Raw genomic sequence first — 23243 nt, 5'->3', positions numbered from 1 at the left:
CAATTTCTCTTCAGCAAAATTAAGGAAAGTCTAGTTGCCTTCTTACAAGATAACTGAGAATCTAAATGTTCAAAAAATGTCTTGAATGGTGTAAATCAACATTAAACTATTATACTAAATTATATGGTTGTAAGTTACTGATGTCCAGGGAACAACATCTTCTATTAAAACGAACAGTATATTAAAAGGAAGACCAGATTGTTTTAAAAGTTATGAATATAAAAAAATGACATCTAGTCCTAGGTGTATTATCACAACAGTAAAAAGCTATGTCTACATGGTCTCAAGAATCTGAATGAGAAAGAAAAATCTCTCAGTCACTTGAATATTTTCAAAAATGGAAAGAAAAAAAAAAGGGAAACCCAAATGGTTAACTAGTACACAAGGAGAAATTCAAACTCATCAGCAGATCAAAACACAATTTATGTAAACTAAAAGCCTGAAAACCTTCTATATTTGCTATAATCTGAATGTCTATCTCCTCTCAAAATTCCTATGTTGAAATCCTAAGCCCTGGAAGTAATGGTAGGAAGTGAAGCCTTTGGGAGGCTATTAGGTTGTGAAGGTAGAGAGTGCTCACGAATGGAATTAGTGCTCTTATAAAAAAAAAGATCCCCAAGAGACCCTAGCCCCTTCTGCTAGGCTACAATAAGAAGTCTGAACATCAAGAAACAATAGCTTCCAGAGATAAAGGACACACTTTTAAAAGCATATCCCTGACATCTAGGGATATTTACTGTAACAGCAAAATGATGAATATACCTCAAAGATCTCTGTCTGATAAAGGGCTAAATTTATAGTAAATTTTATTTAACAGTACCAATAACAAAACCCCTCTACAAATATATTTATTTCTTCCAAAATGTGAACCCCAAACTCCCAATGACACATACACTTAGACCCAAAAGGTTTTTCTCCTGGAATTCCACCGAGTTTTAGTAATAGCCAGATGTTTGATATCATATTTATAAAACATCTAGATGATTAACTGAGTTTTTCAATTTCATCCAGTTGTTTCAGCCTGTAAAATACTCACAGATACCAACATCAACTCTCTAAAGCTTTCCTGAAAAAATATCGTTAAATATTACAATGCTATATGGTTTTTTAATTGAGGTTTAATAATCTCTTCACACAAAGAAAACAGAATAATGTTCTTAATGGCTTTTACAGAAAGGAAAGTTCCTTTTGCCTGTGGCAGATGGTAATTCGCACCTGTAATTCTTCTGTGTATTGGCTGAACATAAATGTCACACATTCATTGATGGCACCTGTTCTTTGAAGAAGTTGTAGTCCTTTGGGAGTGGCAGCAAAATTTAGTAAATAGTCTAACAAATTCTCTTCCCAAGCCGTACTGAAACAGGTAAAAAGAAAGGTATGAACGTCTTTATTGTACTCAAAACTGAAAACAACAACAACAAAAAACAGCTTAATACTACTAACAATTAAATTTATAGAGTACACATTGGCTACAAAGTACTCAAATGTTTAAAAATAAGATAAACATCATGGTTTCCTCGACAGTGAGTTGTTTTTCTTATTTCTTCTATCCAATAATTTTCCTTCACTAAATGAATCAAGTATTAACTGAACATGTCAGCATTTTCATTACACCTAGATTCTCTCAATCAGGTCTTAATTTCATTCTGTTTTCCTATTATAATTCTGCTGTGCCTGGATTCCCCAAGCCCCAACTCTCCATTATTTCTATACTTTCTTTTCATTACCGAGTATCTGTCTTCTGACTTTCTAAAGCATATCAGGCATTTTACCTTTATTGTCATTGGTTCTTAGTCTTACTTTTGGAGAATAACATTTTTTCTCAAAATAATTCTAAAAGGCCAGTAACATTCTCCAGAGAAAAAGAAAGGACAAAGAAAACAACTTGAAATATTCAGAAGACACACAGTAAATTGGAGAGTCAGAGCTAGCAATTTGGAAACACAGGAGAGGATATCAGCACTTCACCTGAAGTATCAGATGTAAGAGAAAATGTTCTACCCACCCTACTGGATATTCCTACTTGCCTAGAAAAAAAAAACTGGATATTAAAATAGGTCAAAATCAAATGCTTATATGCACAGTGAAACAGAGCATGGAAAAGTGTGCCTTTTTTTGCCCAAGGAAGTTTCAGAAATGTGTTTTGAAACTGGTAAGAGATTTGAAATTCAGAACTTTTCTGATCAGAAAAGGAACAATCAGTACATGCCGACACATATCGATCAGTGATCACACAGCAATGGCCAAAGATATAACTATGTTCAAACACAAAATATATATCCCTTGGACAAAGGAGTAGGACTAGTTCTGAGGCAAATGCAAGCAATGGAAACCAAATTTGGCTCCAAAAGGATATAAAGGACTCAAAGAGTGGCATATGAGATGTATGACCAGCAGTAAGCTCACTGCTTAAGATTCATGACTGGGTAAGACTACTAAAAATAATATATGTTTAATTAAAATATATAATTTATATACATAAATATATAAACAAAATACTTATATATGTATAAAACTGACTAAAATTGGGGCTTTTGACAAGCCATAAGCCTAGGGAGACTTGAAGATACAGAGAAAGCTTCATTTCTAGAAATGAGCAGATAATCAATTCATCTTCTAACTTTTTGTTGTTGTTGTTGTTGTTGTGGTACGCGGGCCTCTCACTGTTGTGGCCTCTCCCGTTGCGGAGCACAGGCTCCAGACGCGCAGGCTCAGCGGCCATGGCTCACGGGCCCTGCCGCTCCGCGGCATGTGGGATCTTCCCAGACCAGGGCACGAACCCATGTCCCCTGCATCGGCAAGCGGACTCTCAACCACTGCGCCACCAGGGAAGCCCTCATCTTCTAACTTTTAACAGTATATGCAGTATCCTCATCATCACTGACAGGAGCCTCAAAATGCCAATACAATGTTTATTTAAAACATAGGGGTAAAAGAAAAAAACATAAAACTGCTGGACAGGGAAGAATGAATATAGAAATAGAAAGTGGGGGAAATGAGGGAGGGCAGAAGGGAGGAAAGTAGTGAAGGAAAAAAAGACTCATTTTTAAATGCACTTGAAATCAAACTTCAAAAGACATCTAAAGCTAAGAGCCAGCAGAATCAACATTTGTTAAATGAATCCATTCCAGCTGAAATAATTTAGAAATAATGACTAGCTTTATTTATGATAAAGGAAATTTTTTAATCTTCCATTAAAACTGAAGCAAAAAGCAGAAATGAAAAACAGGTAGATATTTTTTTTAAAAACCCATTGGTAATCTTGGAAGTATTTGTTTAAAAACCCACTTAAAAAGCAAATGGGGGGACTTCCCTGGTAGCGCAGTGGATAAGAATCCGCCTGCCAATGCAGGGGACACGGGTTTGAGCCCTAGTCCAGGAAGATCTCACATGCCGCAGAGCAACTAAGCCCATGCACCACAACTACTGAGCCTGCATACCACAGCTACTGAAGCCTGCACACCTAGAGCCCATGCTCCACAACAAGAGAAGCCACCGCAATGAGAAGGCCGTGTACCCCAACGAAGAGGAGCCCCCACTCGCCGCAATGAGAAAGCCCGCACGCAGCAACAAAGACCCAACACAGCCAAAAACAAATTAATTAATTTAAAAAAGCAAATGGGAAAACTCTCAGCCACAAAGAATTATTGAATTGAACGGTAGCTAGATAAGAAATGTTTGAGAAAACAGATGAGACAGAACATACTAAAAGTTTTCAAATGCATCTAGTAAAAGCTTCAGGAGAATTGAAGAAATATTTGAAAAATACTAAGAATTTTCTAGATTTGAAGAAAGATGCCACTCCAGTCTATCAATCAAAAGAACATTCAAAGTACCAATCAACTATACTCCAAAATAAAAGAAAAATTAAAAAAAAAAAAGTACCAAGCAGGATAAACTTAAATCACACAGAAATAGCAAACATCCCCAAAAAGAAATTAAAAGCTATGAGAGAGAAAAGATATGACCAATAAAATAAAAGTGATTATACTAACAGGCTTATCAGTTACTACTTATTCTAGAAGACAGTGGAGTAAAGCCTCAAATAATAGTAAGAAATGATCGTCTATCAAAACTTTGATACCCAGATAAACTACCATTTAGAGGAGAGAGAATGTGAGCCCTCAAAAGCTGTGGACAGGGTGGGGGTGGTTTGTGTGGGCTGGAAGGAGAATAGCTACTATCAGACACAGAAAGATAAGGACAGTTTACTACCCTCAAACCCTTAAGAACAATTAAAGGATAACTATATTTAGAAACTTATTAGGGAAAAAAGTGAGCTTATCAGAAAGAACGGCCTACAAGTTTCAACAAATGGCCTAAAATAATAAACATGTCAAAAAATTTAATATCTGTGAAAAAATAAATCAGGTGATTAAAAAATATAAAACCAAAATTCTGGATAACTATAACAAGACAGTCATGGAGTATTTAGAGGAGCAGCAACTGGTCAAAGTACGCTGAACTCCATAATGCTTTTCAAAACATGATATAAATACCCAATTACTTCTTACTTCCTTAGAAAAATATATGGTTAAATATGTATATTGAGAATTTAGGAACAACCACTTAAAAAAAGAAACAGAACAGTGACTTATAAAGTCAAAACCAAGGGAAAAACAGGATAAAATTTATTGATCTAAGATAAGGCAATAAAGGGAGAAAAGCAAAGAAAATAGAATAAAAATAGAAAGTACAAAATAAGAAAAATAAGCCCCAGATATTAGCATTGCGAAAATGTAAAAAACTTCAATTCATCTAGTAAAAAATAGAGATTATCAGACTGGATAAAAATTCAAAATTTACTGCTCTGAATGACAGGAAATAAAGAGATGAAAAATATACTTTGTGTTAACAGGCTGACCCAACCTCCATCTAAACTCCTTTTTTATCAACTCCCATCCAGCAAGAAGTGGCCATACAGCAAATCCAGTAAGATGTTCACAAAAATGTTAATGAGAAGAGATTTCTTTCCTAAATAAAAGACAAAGCATCATGAAAAGAAGCCATTTGTCTCTACAACCTTTTTCCTCTTCAAAAGTGCAAACTTGAGGGCAACCCCCCCCCCAAAAAAAACATTAATAATGAAAAAGAAGAGGAGGCTGGGTCTCAAACCACATCAGTAAGTCAATGCCTGGATAGTATTCCATGAGACTTCTTGCTTTATGAGAAAAAGAAAGTCTTACTGAGCTATCTGCAATCAGACACATTCTTAACTCATGTACTCTGCAAATACTAACTAAAGCCAAGTATATTTAGCAATATTGGTAACATACAGGATAAAACTTAAGGCAAAGCAGTAATGAAATACTATATAATAAAAAGTTCCCAAGAAACAGTGAATTATGTTCCTAATAGCGTAAAATATATGTAAAACAAAACCCCAGAATTACAAAGAGAAATGGACAAATCAACTTTTATAGTGAATGATTATATATATGCAGACAAAACAAAATATTGGTGGAAATATTAAAAACTTATAATATCTCTATTTCCAATAAAAAACATAAAATAGTCTTTTCAAACAAGGACAGATTTTTTTTTTGATTGACCCTGTACTACAACACAAAATCTCAACCAACCTAAAAGGATACATATTATGCAATCTATATTTTCTGAAAAGAACAGAAATGAATTAGAAGTCAACAGTAAAATATAGTAGTAAAAAACAAACAAACTACGTTTGGAAACTTAAATGTATTCCAAATATTTCATGGATTTAAAGAGTAAAATCAAGATAGAAATTTCTCAATATTTATGAGCTTAATAATTAAAGTACTACATATCAAAATGTATTAAAGTTAGAATGGCTGATGTAGATTCCTTCTTTTAATATCCATTCTCAATCCCCTTTCACTTGTTTTCCTGTACTACTAAAGTGAGGGAAGGAGAGAAGATAGAGAGGGAATGAGAACATTAGCAAAATCAAAAACTGGTCTTTGCATAAACTAATGAAAATAAATTGGTGGGGGGGGCAGCAAAAAATACTAAGAATCAAAAAAGGAGAAATAACTACAGGTAAAGAATTGTTTTTAACATCACAAGAATACTTTGTACAAATTAACACCAAAAAAGTAAATATTGATTAAAAAAATATGTTTTTTAGAAAATATAGCAAAAGTCACTCAAGCAGAGATAAAAACCTTGAATGAACTATTAGCCATTAAAGAAATTATTTTTAAAAAGTCTACCCTGACTCCCCCCAAGTAAAAACACAGGTAAAAAACTTACAGGTTGTGTCATATAATTCTGAGAAAGTTAATATCCTTTAGCTTATCGTTTCTCCTATTAACCTAGCATTTAATTCTCCCTTCAAATTATAGTGAAGACACTCAATGTTTCAAAACGGAAGATCTAAGCTACTGAATTTATCATCCTTGGAGAACCCTTCCCCCTAGGACAATAGGCAACGATCACACTGCTTTATTAGCTTATGAGAACTCCATTTTTTGAATGGTTAGATATTATAGAGTGTATAGTATAGACACTCTCATGGCAATTAAGCTTTAGGTGTTTATTTCTTTGGGATCATAGGCTGTTTTTGCAGATCAAAGATTCCCCCGTTACTTCAGCATCTAGTTTTACCAAAGGTCCCTTGGTAATTGGTTGGGGCAGGTTGGGCATCATTGGCTTTTTTGTGATTACATTCTTCTCTACCATCACCCTAAGGATGGCCCCTAAGTAATTTGCTGTCACTGCAATCACCAATATCAAACTAGCCTCGTAGAAATTTCATCTGGGGTTGCATTTCAAAGTCTAGATTTAAGACATACCCTATGATGACTACAAAACAGCTTCTATCTTCTCTACAGTATTGTAAGCACCAATAAATGAAAGGACGGAGAGGAAATCTCCAACATATACTGTCAGAAAGTAAGATCAAAATGCCTAACATTAGCCTGTCAGATTATAACAACTTACTCTTCATTTTACCCTACTCAGTAAGACTAAGATCTCAGTCTTACCATCACTGTCCTTATTTAGAATCTAGTGCCTGGTGGTAGGAGAAATGTTATTCATTCACTAATTCAACCAAGCTATCAAGCACCTGCTACATGCTGGAGACAAGCTAGTCTAGTTAACTGGCCAAAATGATTTTGTGCTCAAGTTTTACCAAACTACAATGGAACAAATAATGCCCATCTCATACCAACTTTTCAATCAATGCAGAAGATACTCAACAACTCCATGAGATCATTTGATTTTGATGACAAAAATGAAAACAGTTCTATTTTATCAAAAACTATTAAACCTTTGTTTCTAAGACAGTAATATCAGATACTGAAGGAACCTCCTTTTCCTCTAGCATCAAGTTTACACATGGAGCACATTCCCCAGTTTAACACTGCTTGCCTCTCTCCACCTAATCACTCACTCCTCCCCACTGAAGAAGGGACTTAGGAAATTTGTAGGATGACCTAAGCATGATTGGCTAGGCAATGCCAGTCCCCCAGTCCACCACTTCTTTGTGACCCAGCTACCTGTAGGAAGCACACAGTCTGCTTGGTTCTACTACATGGTTAAGTTTGATCTTTGTAAGCTCTGCCTCTGGGGGTGATGGAAGCCTATCTACTGCTGATAGTGAAAGAAGGGTAAATCTGTCTAATTCTTCTGATCTTGGGAAGCCTATGTTATTCAGTGTTTTGATTTCCTTGACTTATCTCTATTAATTGGTTTACAACACAGGAGAGAAGGAGTGACATATAATTTATTAGTTCCCTCAGACTCTAACATCAGAATCCAAAAATTTACTGACAGTAAAATGTGTTGAATACATTATGTTCTCTCTCACTGCTAGTCTGTTGACCACACTATCTCTTCCACCCGAAATAATGTTCTCCCCTTTTCAGACAGTTAATATCCATGTATCCATTTTAACTTAGTTTAATAACTGCTTCTTGGGGAAAGATTTCCCCAAGTTAGCTCCCAAAGGACCCTGAACGACCCCCTCTCATAAATTTAGCATGCTACATTGACGCACTGTATTAACTTATTTGTATTTTACACTACACAATAAGTTCTCTAAGGTGTATAGGTATACTCAGAACCCAGCAAAGTACTCGGTCCAATAAATGGCTGCATGAATGAGTAGAAAATGAATGCATGAATGAAAACGATAAATCACAGATCGAAGAAAACAGACCTAGAAATTACCTGAAAAATGAACTGCAGCAACATTGTTACTCACCCCCTCATGCAAAGAAAAAGATGGCAGTTGATTTAAGTTTCACAACTATATCAGACAAAAAAACTATAACTGATTTTTAGAAAATTAACTATTTGTTGAACGATTACATCATTAAGGAAATGTAAAAGGCTTTGACTTTTTTGTTTTTGAGTTAAACTATGCCTACCTAAAGAAAAATGGTGACTTTTAAAATTTCTCTTAACTAAACATCACTTAAAGTTCCAATTATCTTTGTAGATTATGCCAACACTCAATTAAAAAGAGACTCCAGGAATACATCTCCAGATCTTAATTTAAAATATATATATATAGTCCCCATTAATCTGACTCCATATCCTACTGATATTTGTGAAAACAACATGGAAACATCTAAATTTTAAAATTACTATAAATACTGATTTAAATAATTCTCCAATGCCAAAATCTAAAATGTACCCCACACATTTTGGAAAGTTATAGTTTAAATGTAAATGGACTTCACTGGCATTTGAAAACATTCTACTTCTACTGAATTTCCAATTTTAGTATTTGGTAATTCTCCAAGTTTTCTGGAAACACTACAACATGTCACATTTCCTAACCCAAAATGTAAATACAGGTTGAAGTATAATAAATATTGCTATTTTTTCTTCTTTTAAAAGGCACAAGTATATATGATTGCTAAGGTTCCTCCTAGGTGTACTTTTCCTTGAACCTATATATTATATATATACATCTAGCTTCCTATAAAATGTTTTTGCCACAGTATTCTATTATATTTCTCATCTTGAAATTATTTCAGCAAATGTGAAAAAACAGATTTACTTACATGTTCTGGGATTCCTGGCTTTTCGAAGAAACAGAATCAGAACCCTGTACTGGAGTAGGAATTCTTTCTGATAGCAAACTTGTCTAAAATATAACAAATTTACATTTTTTTTTTTTACTGATAGTGTTATTCATAAGCTCTCATGCAACATTTTTATATTTGACTCAATGTAATTAAAAATTAAATTACCTGCAAATTTTAAGTTATTTGATTCTTAACTATAATGTAAAGTATTTCATAAATGAAGCATATAAATGGGGTGGGGGGAAGATATTGCCATATACTATAAGTCATATATACTATATTTGACTGTTGCTACATTATGATCTCCAGTGTATGCAACAAAAACCCAGGTATCTGTAAAAATTGCTCAGAAATAACTTCCAAAGGGTCAGTCTATGCAGAGACAATTTATTCAAAGGCTCTCCTTTCAGAAGAAAAGACTTTGTAGTGCCCAGTTAGGTCATAGAGCTTTGTGTTATGGGGAGAGGATGTACTGAAGTCATGTTGTGCCAAATAAGAAAGCATTATGTCCCCTGGACTACTGTGGTGCTAAAGTCGTCATATTTGCTCCAGTAAAATATTTTAACTGTAGTATGATATTACAATAGTGACCGTATTTGAAATAAAGATTTGAAGAGAAGAAAAAAAGTTTGAAAATACTTACCTTCTTCCATGCCTTTGCTATAGATTCATGCAAACTATAAGGAATTAAAACCTGCAAGCCTTCACATGTACCATATATTTGACGACACACAGAAGTAAAAGCTCCTTTAACCGCAGGAAACATTTCCGATCCAGGAAAAATAGAAATATCTTCATCAAGAACTTTTTTCGAAAACTGGGCAATTATATGAGCACCTGTAGGACTAAAAGATGATACCTAAAAGCAATGTACTTCAAGTGACCTAATCTGACTGAACTGCTTTTCTCTGCATGAGTATATCACTAACTTGACTGTTTGGTAGTTAAGTTCACTTATTTCCATTTGTTTGAATTTTTTTAAATTCTACTTTTTAACTTTAACATTTAGTATATGAAACAGATACATGATTCCTAAGTTAGACCTAGGTACAATCAAGGAATAATCCCAGATGTCTCATACCGATACCTCCCGATCCATATACTTCTTCCCCTCCTCTAAAACTATTACTTTTTAGCTTATTCTTTTATCATTCCCTTTTGAAAAAGCAAATATAATTGTATTTATTCATATTCCATCGTACTATACAAAAGGTAGCATTCTATAAACATTCTTCTGTTTTGTTTTTTACTTCATATATTCTGATAATTCTATAGCAGTACATAAAAAATTCCTCATCCCCTTTTTACAGCTGCTAAGTACTCCTTTGTATAAACATAATTTAATCAACTAGCCTCTTATTGTTGGACATCTGAGATATATCCAGGTGTTCGCTAATAAAGTTAGAAACTCTTCACCACTGCACAATGAGGATTCAGAAGAAGTTCTAACGTTTTATGCTTTATCTGTTTAACTTCAATGTGAGGAAGACGCTTTAAAAAAAAAAATCTAGAAATCATAAGGATAATGATTGGGAAAAACGACTACATACAATTAAAGGATGTCTACATAGCAGAAAAAAACTTAAATAGAGAAGTGATGGACAATAAAAAGAAACCTTAGAACTCATGACAAAGGGTTAGTCTTCATAATTTTAAAAGAATTGTTATATATGGATAAGAAAAAGACTTCCAGGTTAACTATGTCAGATTGAACACATACATTCACATCTGCTCCCTGCTGAAATATTAAAATGCAAAAGTAAACAAAATTTTCAGAAGGCTCTTGCAGCCATCAAGGACAAGGAGAAAAAAAAGGATATGATAGTAACAAAGTTTGGAACCTAGAATAAAAGAATAATTCAGAGCCTAGAAAAACTGAATGATCAGCCACAGCATAGAAAATGGAATCAACATGATTTCATAGAACCTCTCAAAAAACTCAAATTGGTGGCACCAAAAATCTCTATAATTGGGGGTACAAGTGGGACTTAAAATAGAGATACCTGAAATTAGTTTAAGAAGGAATTTGACCTCCAGGTTCTTTTCACATTCCAGGTAGTCACCCCTGTACCTCTTGGAAGTTAGGCAGAGGTTAAAACTGATAGCAAGCAGCACAGGATTTAATCAAGTTTTATATACTAAAGCTTGAGACCCATCACCTTTTGCATTCAGTGGTCTTCTCTCACTAGGCTTATACTCTCTTCAGGCAGCTAACTTTAAGAGCCTTCTTCATGGACTCTGACCAGAACAAAGACAAGACTAAAGATACTTACATTAAAGGTTCCTCAAACAATACCATGGCAAGGTTCCCCTTCAGCAAAGGCCACAAGTGACAAGTCACACTTCCCTGCATGAGTTTCAAGCAGCTTTTTACTAACTTTAATATACTTGAAGAAACCTGATTTAAAAAGTCAGAGACCAAGATAACAAATACAAAAGTCTATTTGAACAGAAAAATAAAATGACAAATGAAAACTTCATTACCTTCACAGAGGTAAGAAGAACTTACACTCATGAAACAAGAATAGGATGCTAGTAAGAACACTCTTGGACATAAAATCATAGCAATATTTTTTTTGATCCATCTCCTAAAGGAAATAAAAGCAAAAATAAACAAGTGGGACCTAATTAAACTTAACAGCTTTTTGCACAGCAAAGGAAACCATCAATAAAATGAAAGACAGCCTACTGAATGGGAGAAGATATTTGTAAATGATATGACCAATAAGGGGTTAATATCCAACATATATAAACAGCTTATACAACTCAACATCAAAAACAAACCAAACCCAGATTTAAAAATGGGCAGAACTGAATAGACATATTTTCCAAAGAAAAAATGCAGATGGCCAATAGGCACATGAAAAGATGTTCAACACTGCTAAATCAACAGGGAAATGCAAATCAAAACCACAATGAGATTTCACCTCACACCTGTAAGAATGGCTATCATCAGAAAGAACACAAATAACAAATGTTAGGATGTAGAGATGAGGATGCAGCGAAAAGGGAACACTGCTGGGGGGAAATGTAAATTGGTGCAACCACTGTAGAAAACCATACAGAGTTTCTCAAAAAATTTAAAAATAAAACTACTATATAACCCAGCAATTCCACTCTTGAGTATATATCCAAAAGAAACAAAAACACTAATTTGAAAAGGTATATGCACCCCAGTGTTCATAGGAGCATTATTTACAATGGAAGCAACCTAAGTGTCCATCAACAGATGAATGGATAAAGAAGATGTGGTGTGTGTGTGTATACATATACACACACACATATATATACACACACACACAAACACACACAGTGGAATACTACTCAGTCATAAAAACAAATGAACTTCTGCCATCTGCATCAATATCCATGGACTTGGAGGGCATTAGCCTAAGTGAAATAAGTCAGACAGAGAGACAAATACTGTATGATATCACTTATATGTGGAATCTAAAAAATACAACTAGTGAACAAAAAAGCAGCAGACTCACAGATAAGAGAACAAACTAGTGGTTACCAGTGGGGAGGGGGAGGGGCAATATAGGGGTGGAAGAGTGGGAGGTACAAACAACTACTGGGTATAAGACAGGCTCAAGGATGCATTGTACAACATGGGGAATACAGCCAAGATTTTGTAATAACTGTAAATGTAAAGTAACCTTTAAAACTCACATAAAATAAAAAACAAATTAAAATAATAAGGTGGTAGAGTAAGAATGTACTTTTAAAAAAGAACTAGAAATAAAAATTTCAGTAGAAGTGCTTAAAATAGAGCAAGCTGAGGCAATTTGCTAGAAAGTAAAAAAAAAAAAAAAAACACATAGAACAGATAGGGAAGTCTAAATCCCAATGAGAGTTTAAGAGAAAACAGAAGATCATTGCCCCAACTTTTGGCCCCCAGCAACCACAAATTCACTTTGTTGCTATGAATTTGTCTATTTTTCACATTTCATATGAATAAAGTCATATTATGTAAAAACAAAGACACCAAAAAGAAATGAAATCCAACTATTTTTCTTAAACTGAAAGACATAAATCTTCAGATTAAAAAAGTCCATCAAATAGGTTAAGAATAGAACTTCATCAAGAAACATCATAAAATTTCAGAATACTAACAGGCAACAGAAGACTGAAAAGTTTCCAGAGGCGGTGGGGAAAAAGTCATCCTAGTGATGATAAAGGTCATTACAAGGATAAAAGCTATGCACCAGACCAAGCCAGGAACTAGTCTGAATAAAGTAGATCAGAAGGCTAAAAAAGTCTTTGATAAAAATTGATAGAATTTGTCTAGCATTTGAATATACTGAGAGAAGATATAATTAGTTAGGAAAGTTAAGTACACTGAAAATTAATGCCAACAAAAGAAATAAAACTAACTCCAAAGAAAACAAGTTGTGAAAGTAATGATATGGCTGGGCTGTGAAGGCTGCTCATGGTAGGGTAGATACAGTATGATTCCAACCAAGACTACTGGCTCAACTATATTGCACTGATAGAGGGAAGGGAGAGACTAAGTGTGTACATGCAGGTGGGCTGGAGGAGATAAGGAGAGAGAGATATAAATCACTGTAATAAGTCAATGACTAATACGTTAAACTAAAATCTAAAAGTATTATAAGTGCATTATTTAATGATCTAGATGTAAGCTCTAAAGGAAACATCTAAAGCAGCCAAAAGTAGCTGCCTCTGGAGAACAAGGAAGGAACTTTTTATAATAAGCTTTGCATGTTCACTGTGTGTATATGTAACTCAGAGTCGGTGAAAAAAAATCAAACTAAAAAAGTGGGCTGAAGCTATGAAAAGGAATCATTCCTATATACCAACAATGAAAGGTCAGAAAGAGAAATTAAGGAAACAATACCATTTACCACTGCAACAAAAAGAATAAAATACCTAGGAATAAACCTACCTAAGGAGGCAAAAGACCTGCATGCAGAAAAACATAAGATACTGATGAAAGAAATCAAAGACAAAACAAATAGGTGGAGAGATATACCATGTTCTTGGATTGGAAGAATCAATATTGTGAAAATGACTATACTACCCATAGCAATCTACAGATTCAGTGCAATCCCTATCAAATTACCAATGGCATTTTTCACAGAACTCGAACAAAAAATTTTACAATTTGTATGGAAACACAAAAGACCTCAAATAGCAAAAGCAATTTTGAGAAAAAATAAAAAAGGAGCTGGAGGAATCAGGCTCCCTGACTTCAGACTCTACTACAAAGCTACAGTAATCGAGACAACATGGTACTGACACAAAAACAGAAATACAGATCAATGGAACAGGACAGAAAGCCCACAGATAGAACCACACACCAATGGTCACCTAATCTATGACAAAGAAGGCCAGAATATACAATGGAGAAAAGACAGCCTCTTCGATAATTGGTGCTGGGAAAACTGGACAGCTACATGTAAAAGAATGAAATTAGAACACTTCCTAACATCATACACAAAAATAAACTCAAAATGGATTAAAGACCTAAATGTAAGGCCAGACACTATAAAACTCTTAGAGGAAAACATAGGCAGAACACTCCTTGACATAAAAAAACCACAGCAAGATCTTTTTTGACCCACCTCCTAGAGAAACAGAAATAAAAACAAAAATAAACAAATGGGACTTAAAAGCTTTTGCACAGCAAAGGAAATCATATACAAGATGAAAAGACAACTTTCAGAATGGGAGAAAATATTTGCAAATGAAGCAATGGACAAAGGATTAATATCCAAAATATACAAACAGTTCATGCAGCTCAATACCAAAAAAAAACAAACAATCCAATCCAAAAATGGGCAGAAGACCTAAATAGACATTTCTCCAAAGAAGACATACAGATGGCCAACCACATGAAAAAATGCTCAACATCACTAATTATTAGAGGAATGCAAATCAAAACTACAATGAGATATCATCTCACACCAGTCAGAATGGCCATCATCACAAAATCTACAAACAATAAATGCTGGAAAGGGTGTGGAGAAAAGGGAACCCTCTTTCACTGTTGGTGGGAATGTAAAATTGATACAGCCACTACGGAGAACAGTATGGAGGTTCCTTAAAAAAACTAAAATAGAACTATCATGGGACCCGGAAATCCCACTACTGGGCATATACCCAGAGAAAACCATAATTCAAAAAGACACATGCACCCCAACGTTCACTGCAGCACTATTTACAATAGGCAGGGCGTAGAAACAACCTAAACGTCCATCAACAGAGGAATGGATAAAGAAGATTCGGTACACACATACAATGGAATATTACTCCGCCATAAAAAGGAACGAAATTGGGTCATTTGTAGAGATGTGGATGGAGAGTGAAGTCAGTCAGAAAGAGAAAAATATATCGTACATTAACACATATATGTGGAATCTGAAAAAATTGGTATAGACGATCTTATTTACAAAGCATAAATAGAGACAAAGACGTAGAGAACAAATGTATGGATACCAAGGGTGAAAGGGGCAAGTGGGATGAGTTGGGAGAGTAGGATTAACATATACACACTATTGATACTATGTATAAAATAGAGAACCCACTGCATAGCACAGGGAACTCTACTCAGTGCTCTGTGGTGACCTAAACGGGAAGAAAATCCAAGACAGGGGATATATATATATACATATAGCTGATTCACTTTGCTGTACAGTAGAAACTAACACAACATTGTAAAGCAACTATACTCCAATAAAATTTTTAAAAATAAAAAGTAAACTGAAAAAAAAAAAGAAATGGAAATAGCCAAAAACCGTAACTCCATAGGAGCAATGAGATGCTCAAACACAAAAAGAGTTGGACAATATGAATCAAAACAAGGTCTTTCACCCATTAGCTTGCCAAAATATAGTCAAACTGATTATATAGTCTTGACAAGAATATGGAAAGAAGGGTACTCTTCATGCTTCTCACACACTGCCAGCAAGAAGGTAAAATCCTACAACATTGGAAAATCATCTGGTAGTACCCATGAAATATAAAATATACATGCTGCTCTGACCCAGCAATACCATTTTTAGGGCAGTCTACTTTGAAATTTAAAAAAGCCTAGTATATAAGGTACTTCATAAAGAATACAAATTTTTCGTGTATTACTAATTGACCTAATAGATAAGTTTTTTCAGAATAATAATTGCAAACAAGTATTTGATGATTATACCTATGGAATAGTGAAATGACAACAAAGTTATAAGGGATAGGAAGGAGGAGCTGCGAGTATTCTTATAAGGTTCTTGCACTACCTGTTAAGTGGTATAGCGTTATTTGAAAGAAGATTTAATACCAGAAGTTACAGCTAATTCAGCTGTAAATATGTATTACAAACGTAAGGGCAACCACTAAAAAGAAAGAAAAAGAAAAGTATAATTGATATGCTAGGAAAGAAGAAGACTGAATCATAAAATGCTCAGCTCAATTAAAGCCAAAGAAGGTATACGCAGGTGTCCACACACATCTGCCTCCCATTGCTCATGAGAGCCCAGTAAAATAAGAATACAGTTGTATAAAAGGGAAACCCCTGAACAATGGCAAGAATGGGAAGAGAAAGAGGTTTTAAAGACTTCTGGGAGAAGGCAGACAGGGAGGGAGCAGCTCCAGATTACAGAGGCAGAGGAACCCACAGTATAAAAACCCTGCCTGGAATGCAGAAGAGGAGAGCCCATGATGGAGCTCTGAGCTCAGAGTCAGCAAATGCAGTGGGGCCCAAAGTGGGGAGGAGTCTGATCTGCCCCTGCCCCACACTCACCTCAGAAGCATGAGCAGCTTTTATACCAGGGCAAAATTCTGAACAAATGTTTAGGGGAAGTGAAGGCTTCTCCAGAGAGAGAAGTGAGCTCCTAAGGTAAAAGTCTTAATTCTGGCATCTGAAATGTCCTCAATATAACAGAAAATTCCCAGCAATGCCCTTATTCTCTCAGAGAAAATTTGCCAATCAACTCACCACACTGGTCCACACAGAGCTGCTGATCAAAATCCTGTTCAGGAAAGGTCTAGCTGGAAACTCCCCAACTTATAAAAACTAAGCGGCAGAGCCCTTGTCTACATCCATTTTGTCTTAAAGAACGAATAACATGAAAAGCTGAACCCAAAGAAGAGAACTCAAGCAATAGAAAAGAACAGCTAACTACTGGGCTGAGAGTGATTTGGGAAGAATATCACAGTAAATAAGAATAGAAGATCAGGAAAACGGATTACTCATGGAAGATTAGACCACATGCTTACTCAGCACCCTCCCCCCTCCCAGCCCCAGAAAAACAGGGACCAAGAAATAAAGAGATATAAACCCACAATGGAAAAGAGAAGAAAGAACAATAGCCAAAAGATGGCAGCAGTGACTTAGAGGTGGAAAGCGGCAGTGAGACACGTGGTAACTGAGGAGCAGCCCAGGAAGAAGCAGACCTGCAGAACTGAGCAGAAGCAAGGCACAGCCCAAGCCCAGAGATCTCAGGCACCAAGAACAGCCCAGGGCAGGATGCAGGTGGGGCTGAACACAGGAGTAGTAGTCTAAGGTCTCCCAATCCATAGCCCCGATTCCCCATCCTGCCAAAAGACTAGAGGTTTATTCTCTAGAGTGGTGAATACCATAGCCATTAACCACATTTAATTTTTTTTAATTCAAAAGCAAATAAAAATTACAACTCAGTTCTGTCACACTAGCCATATGTTAAGTGCTCAACAGCCATAAGTGTCTAGTGGTAACGTTACTAGACAGTTCAGATCTAGAACATTCCATCATCACATAAAGCTCTACTGGACAAAGCTGCTCTGAAGAAGGTAAGCCTAAGAGGCTCAGAGCTGGAAGCCAGGCATAGCTGAGGAGAGCCATGAGGTGCCCAACTAGACAGGGAGTTCGAGAGGGGCTGAAGTCAGCATTCTGGGCCAGAAGGGCCCCTCCCCAACTAAACTACAGGATCTGGGAAGCCAGGCATGGAAAACCTGGCCCATTTGACAAGCTTAAAACATATCAAACCAAGTATTCTTAGAAAGTAAAAATCACTATCAAAATAAATCCAAGAACATCTCCTACGTAACGAAAAAGATCAAAAAGGCAGGACTATGAGGGAAAAGCTAAGGCACCCAGAGGATCACACCTGGAAATTCAACATCCAATTCACAGGAGCACCAAAAAGAGAAAACAGAAGCAGAGAAAGTGATTAAACTCACAACAGAAGCAAAGTCCCCTGTGCCAAAGAATGCAAGTCCTCTCCCTAACATTGTCCAGCTAATGCCTGAGAAAAGGGAAAAAGGCCCAGTGTCATACCCTCAAGAAACATCAGGTCCTGGAAAGTTTCAGAGGTAAAAAAGCCTCCTGGGGACTTCCCTGGTGGGCAGTGGTTAAGAATCCACCTGCCAATGCAGAAGACACGGGTTCGAGCCCTGGTCCGGGAAGATCCCACATGCCGCGGAGCAACTAAGCCCGTGCGCCACAACTACTGAGCCTGCGCTCTACAGCCTGCGAGCCACAACTACTGAAGCCCATGCGCCTAGAAGCCTGTGCTCCACAACAAAACAAGCTATCGCAATGAGAAGCCCGCGCACCGCAAGCAAGAGCAGCCCCCGCTCACTGCAACTAGAGAAAGCCCATGCAGCAACGAAGACCCAATGCAGCCAAAAATAAATAAATAAATAAAGTTCATCACTTTACTCCTTTGTAGTGGATACTATAAAAAAAATTTTTTTTTAAAAGGCTCCTGAGAAAGAAACTCAGCTATGGAACTTGACAATAGTGGATGCAGGAAGGCAATGTAACAATGTTTCCAGTCTCCCCACCTAGCCAAGCTATCAACCAACTATGAAAATGTATTTATTCTGTTCAAAGGTAGGAGTTCAGAAAGCTCACCTTCTACAAAACGTGTTAAGTACTTGAACGTAAGGCACAAGCCCCCTTTTTATAAGGCACATGTGCACACACTAAAAGCGAACTAACCCTTACTGCCTCACATGTAGTAACTGGCTTAAAGTGTTGACAGCCCTGTGAGTCAGGTAGTGCTGATTGTCCCTAATTCACAGGTGAGGAATGACTGAGCGGTGGAGCTAGGAATGTGAACCCAAGTAGTCTGAACCAGGGCTCGTGTGACTAACCCTCACTCAGTGCTGCCTCTCAATTTAGTTACTAATGCTCCGTTCCTCCTTCCCAAGTTCACTGTCCGGAGTATGTGTTACTTTTGTATAGCAGAGAAAAGAAATGTTTCATTAGTGCAAAATAGGTCAAAAAGAAAAAAAAAAGAAAAAAACCACTTCTCTTATACTAAATCAAAGTTATCGAAATCCAAGCCTCAAAGTCTCCATCTATATAATGAAGATGACCACAGAGGCCCCCTCCTTAGCCACTGTGAGGATTAAACGGTGACCCAAGAAAAGACCTTGGTCTTGTTGTGTGACTATTATCAGAAAGACAGTATGTTCCCAGATGTAAACAGATTAAAACACACGATGGAAAAAAAAAATAACAGATAGCAGAAAAAGTGTGGAACACACACAAAAACGGAAGAATAAAGGAAAAACAGAAAACAGTAACAAATACGGTAGATATTAATCCAATCATATCAAATCACTCTAAATGACAAGAATCAATTAAAAGACAGACTGTCAGACTAGATAAAAAAACAAGACTCAGTTATGTGGTATCTATAGAAGTGCATTTTAAATATAATGACAAAGACAGATTAAAAGTAAAGGGATGAAGGGGCTTCCCTGGTGGCACAGTGGTTGAGAGTCCGCCTGCCGATGCAGGGGGCACGGGTTCGTGCCCCAGTCCGGGAAGATCCCACATGCCACGGAGTGGCTGGGCCCATGAGCCATGGCCGCTGAGCCTGCGCATCTGGAGCCTGTGCTCCGCAATGGGAGAGGCCACAACAGTGAGAGGCCTGCGTACCGCGAAAAAAAAAAAAAAAAAAAAGTAAAGGGATGAAGAAAGACATATGCTAACAATCAAGAGAAAGCTGGAGTAGCTATATTAATTTCAGACTTCACAGCAAGGAAAATTACACAAAGGGCACATTACATAATAAAGGGGGTCAATTTTCCAAAAGGACATAACGATCCTTCATGTGTATGCACCCAATAGTATCGAAATACATGGAGCAGAAACTAACAGAAATGCAAGGAGAAAAAGATGAATTCACTGATATAGTCTGAAATTTCAACACCCCTGTCAGTAACTGACAGATCCAGCATGAAGCTAGTAAGGACATAGCTGAACACCACCAACTACCAACAGTACATAACTGGTATGTATAGAATACTTCAATAGCAGAATATACTTTTTCTCAAGCTCACATAAGACATAACATTCACTAAGAGACCACATTCTGGGTCATAAAACACATTTTAACAAATTAAAAATATAAATCATACAAAATATACTCTCTGACCCATAAATAACTCAGAGGTCAAAGAAGTCTCCAGAGATGTTTAAAAATATTTTGAACTAATGAAAATGAAAACACAACTCAATTGTCAGATGCAGCAAAAGCAGTGCTTAGAGGGAAATTTATATCATTGAATGTACATATTAGAAAGAAAACCTAAAATTCAATAATCTAAGCTTTCACCATGGAAAATGAAACTAAATCCAAAAGGAAGAAGACAATAAAAACTAGAGCAGAAATCAGTCAAATTAAAAACAGGAAATGAACGGGGGGGGGGAAAGCTAGTCTTTTAAAAAGATCAGTAAAATTGAAAAGCCTCTAGACAGGTTAGAGGCGAAAAAGAAAAAGTAGAAGCAAATTAACATCAGAATTAAGAGGGGCTGTCTCTACTAATCCCATAGACTTTATAAGGGTAATAAAGCAATACTGTAAAAAAAAAAAAAAAAAAAAACCTCTATGCCCACAAATTTAAAACTTAGATAAGTGGACCAATTCCTTGAAAGACACAACCTGCCAAAATTCTAACAATCTGAACAAACCCAAATCTATTAAAGAAATAGAATAAATAATGATCTTCCTAAACAGAAAACACCACACCCAAATAGGTACACTGGTGAATTCTATCAAACATTTAAGAAATTATGCCAAATCTCTTCCGTAAGATAGACGCAGAACACTTCCTAACTTATGAGACCAGCATTTTACAGTAAGGCCAAAGATCACAAAAACTACAAACCAATCTCTCTCACAAGCACAGACAAAAATCCTCTACTAATATTAGCAAATCAAATTTAACAATGTATAAAAACAATTATTCTAGGTACGCAAAGCTGGTCCAATATTCAGAAAGTTAATTAATGTAATCTACCACTTCAACAGGATAAAAGAACACTCACTGTGGTGTTACTTATGAAGGCAAAATCCTAAACAAACTTGATATCCAATAATTGGACAGAAGTTTGAATAAATTATGGTAAAGCATACAAAAAAGTATCATAGAGCTATTAAAAATGTTTCATTCACCTAGGAAGATGCTTTGGTTACACACAAAAAAACTGCAGAGTAAGGTATACACCATTTTTGAAATGAGAAAGAATTCTATAAACATGAACATATATACTTGATGCATCATTATAAGTGAAGAGAAAGTCTGGAAGCATAACCAAAATGTTACCATTGGCTAAGCCAGGAGATAGAACGGAGTAGGGGTTAGAGAAGGAAGATGTGGAAGTAGTCAGCATTTCCATTGTGTGGTTTAACTTGAAATCAATCATGTGTGGCTTTAGAAGTTGATAGAGTACAGTCCAAGGAAGCAAAAAAGATCCCATGTAGAGTGAACCCTCCTATTCTTATTTTGAAGTTGCAGACATCAAGACCTACTCTGCCTGTATAATCCATAATCCTGGTTACTCCTGCAACTTTCTGATGATCTAATGTTAGCAGTTGATCAGGAAACCTAACTATGTCTAGAATAGTTATCCCGATTTTCATTAATATATGACAAAATTTTGGGAAACTTCAAATCAGGTATGAGAAAATATGCTAAAAAATTCCACAAATTCAAAACAGAAACATACCTTTTTTCTTCAGAAGAGCTCATATTTTCTCCATAAAGTAGTAGAATAAGTCCTTCTTCTACAGAAGCAATTCTTGCCAAAATATCAGCTACATGAATTAAAGCTGTTTCAGAGCAATTTGGAGCAGCCTGTACATTAAATATATCATATAATTTTAAGACACGCTAACATATAACAGACTAACATTCAAGGGTGGTCGTGTAGTCCAATAAAGTTATATTACCACAACAAAAAAGTTGATTGTTTGGCTGTGAAATAATGTCTGAATTAAATGTGTCATTAGATTATATTCTCGTACCAGCACAGTTGATAAGGCAAATACATACACACTTTTTACCCAAACCAATTATTATTTAGACAGTTGAAAAAATTGCTATTACAGTTTTATATGTATATAATTCTAGTTGACAAATGGAGTAACTCTTCTTTTTAGCCCTTTACTTCTCACTCACTGGGTTCCTGTATATCCGATCTAATTTTATTATACATGGTATCTAATATACTACCATCTTTTCTAAGGGATGCCATCCCTTCCTACACCTGGTTGTTGGGTCATGAGTTGTAGGTGTGACTAAGGACAGCCAATTCATGGGCTGGCAAATAGCCAATGATGTCATCTAATGAGAAAACATAGGTTGGACCAATCATATTTCCCCACTTTTGATTCTTAAAAGTACTAAAACTAGCTTTACCAGTATATACTGGTAAAGAAAGATGCCAAAAGAAAACAGAAAGTTAAAGATAGATGTATGAAGCAAAGAAGCAAACAATAGCTATGGCTCAAGATTCAGGAGTACATTTCTCAGCTCTGGTATACGGTTTACGTTTCACAATTTACTTTATGGCATTCTATAATATTCAGTTGTGTATTATGCTCTATTTGTTTCTTCTCTGCTCATCTCGTTTCCCTGAGGTGGACTAAGGTCAAAATACTTTCATTATATCTACTTACTTTCCTAGAATTCCATACTTTGTACTACATTCACATAAACGCTTAATGTTTTCTAAATGAGCAATAAATAATGAATACTTGAGTGGCTGAGCAGCTGCCCAGCCCATTGAGAGGTAGGCAAAGGGAGACGAAGCTAATAAAAACACTACAAAACACAGACATGGAAAGGTGAAAACCTGTAGCCTACTGATAAAGCTTTAAGTCATTCCCCAGAAATTTAAGTCATAAAAAGTGGAGAGCTATATTAGACTGCACTAGTGGTAGTGGTACCAACTCTTCCACCTGTTAAATGTCTGACCTTAAGCAATTTGCTTCT

The 23243-nt window shown here is 35.9% G+C and overlaps 1 protein-coding gene across 1 annotated transcript in view; it reads right to left on the bottom strand.

Annotated features, from left to right (window-relative positions):
- TBC1D32 (TBC1 domain family member 32) overlaps nucleotides 1-23243 on the bottom strand; it is a 176941-nt gene that overhangs the window by 99126 nt on the left and 54572 nt on the right. The window contains exons 16-19 of the mRNA XM_065888749.1: nucleotides 21976-22103; nucleotides 9664-9865; nucleotides 8997-9079; nucleotides 1216-1354 (exon numbers count right to left, since the gene is read on the bottom strand). Coding sequence (XP_065744821.1) covers nucleotides 1216-1354; nucleotides 8997-9079; nucleotides 9664-9865; nucleotides 21976-22103 — 552 coding nt within the window. The remainder of the gene's footprint in view (nucleotides 1-1215; nucleotides 1355-8996; nucleotides 9080-9663; nucleotides 9866-21975; nucleotides 22104-23243) is intronic.

The sequence above is a fragment of the Phocoena phocoena genome, chromosome 12, assembly GCF_963924675.1.
Source record: "Phocoena phocoena chromosome 12, mPhoPho1.1, whole genome shotgun sequence".
In the NCBI taxonomy this organism is placed as follows: domain Eukaryota; kingdom Metazoa; phylum Chordata; class Mammalia; order Artiodactyla; family Phocoenidae; genus Phocoena; species Phocoena phocoena.
Note: the sequence above shows the minus strand (reverse complement) of the source record. Positions and strands in the feature narration are given on the sequence as shown.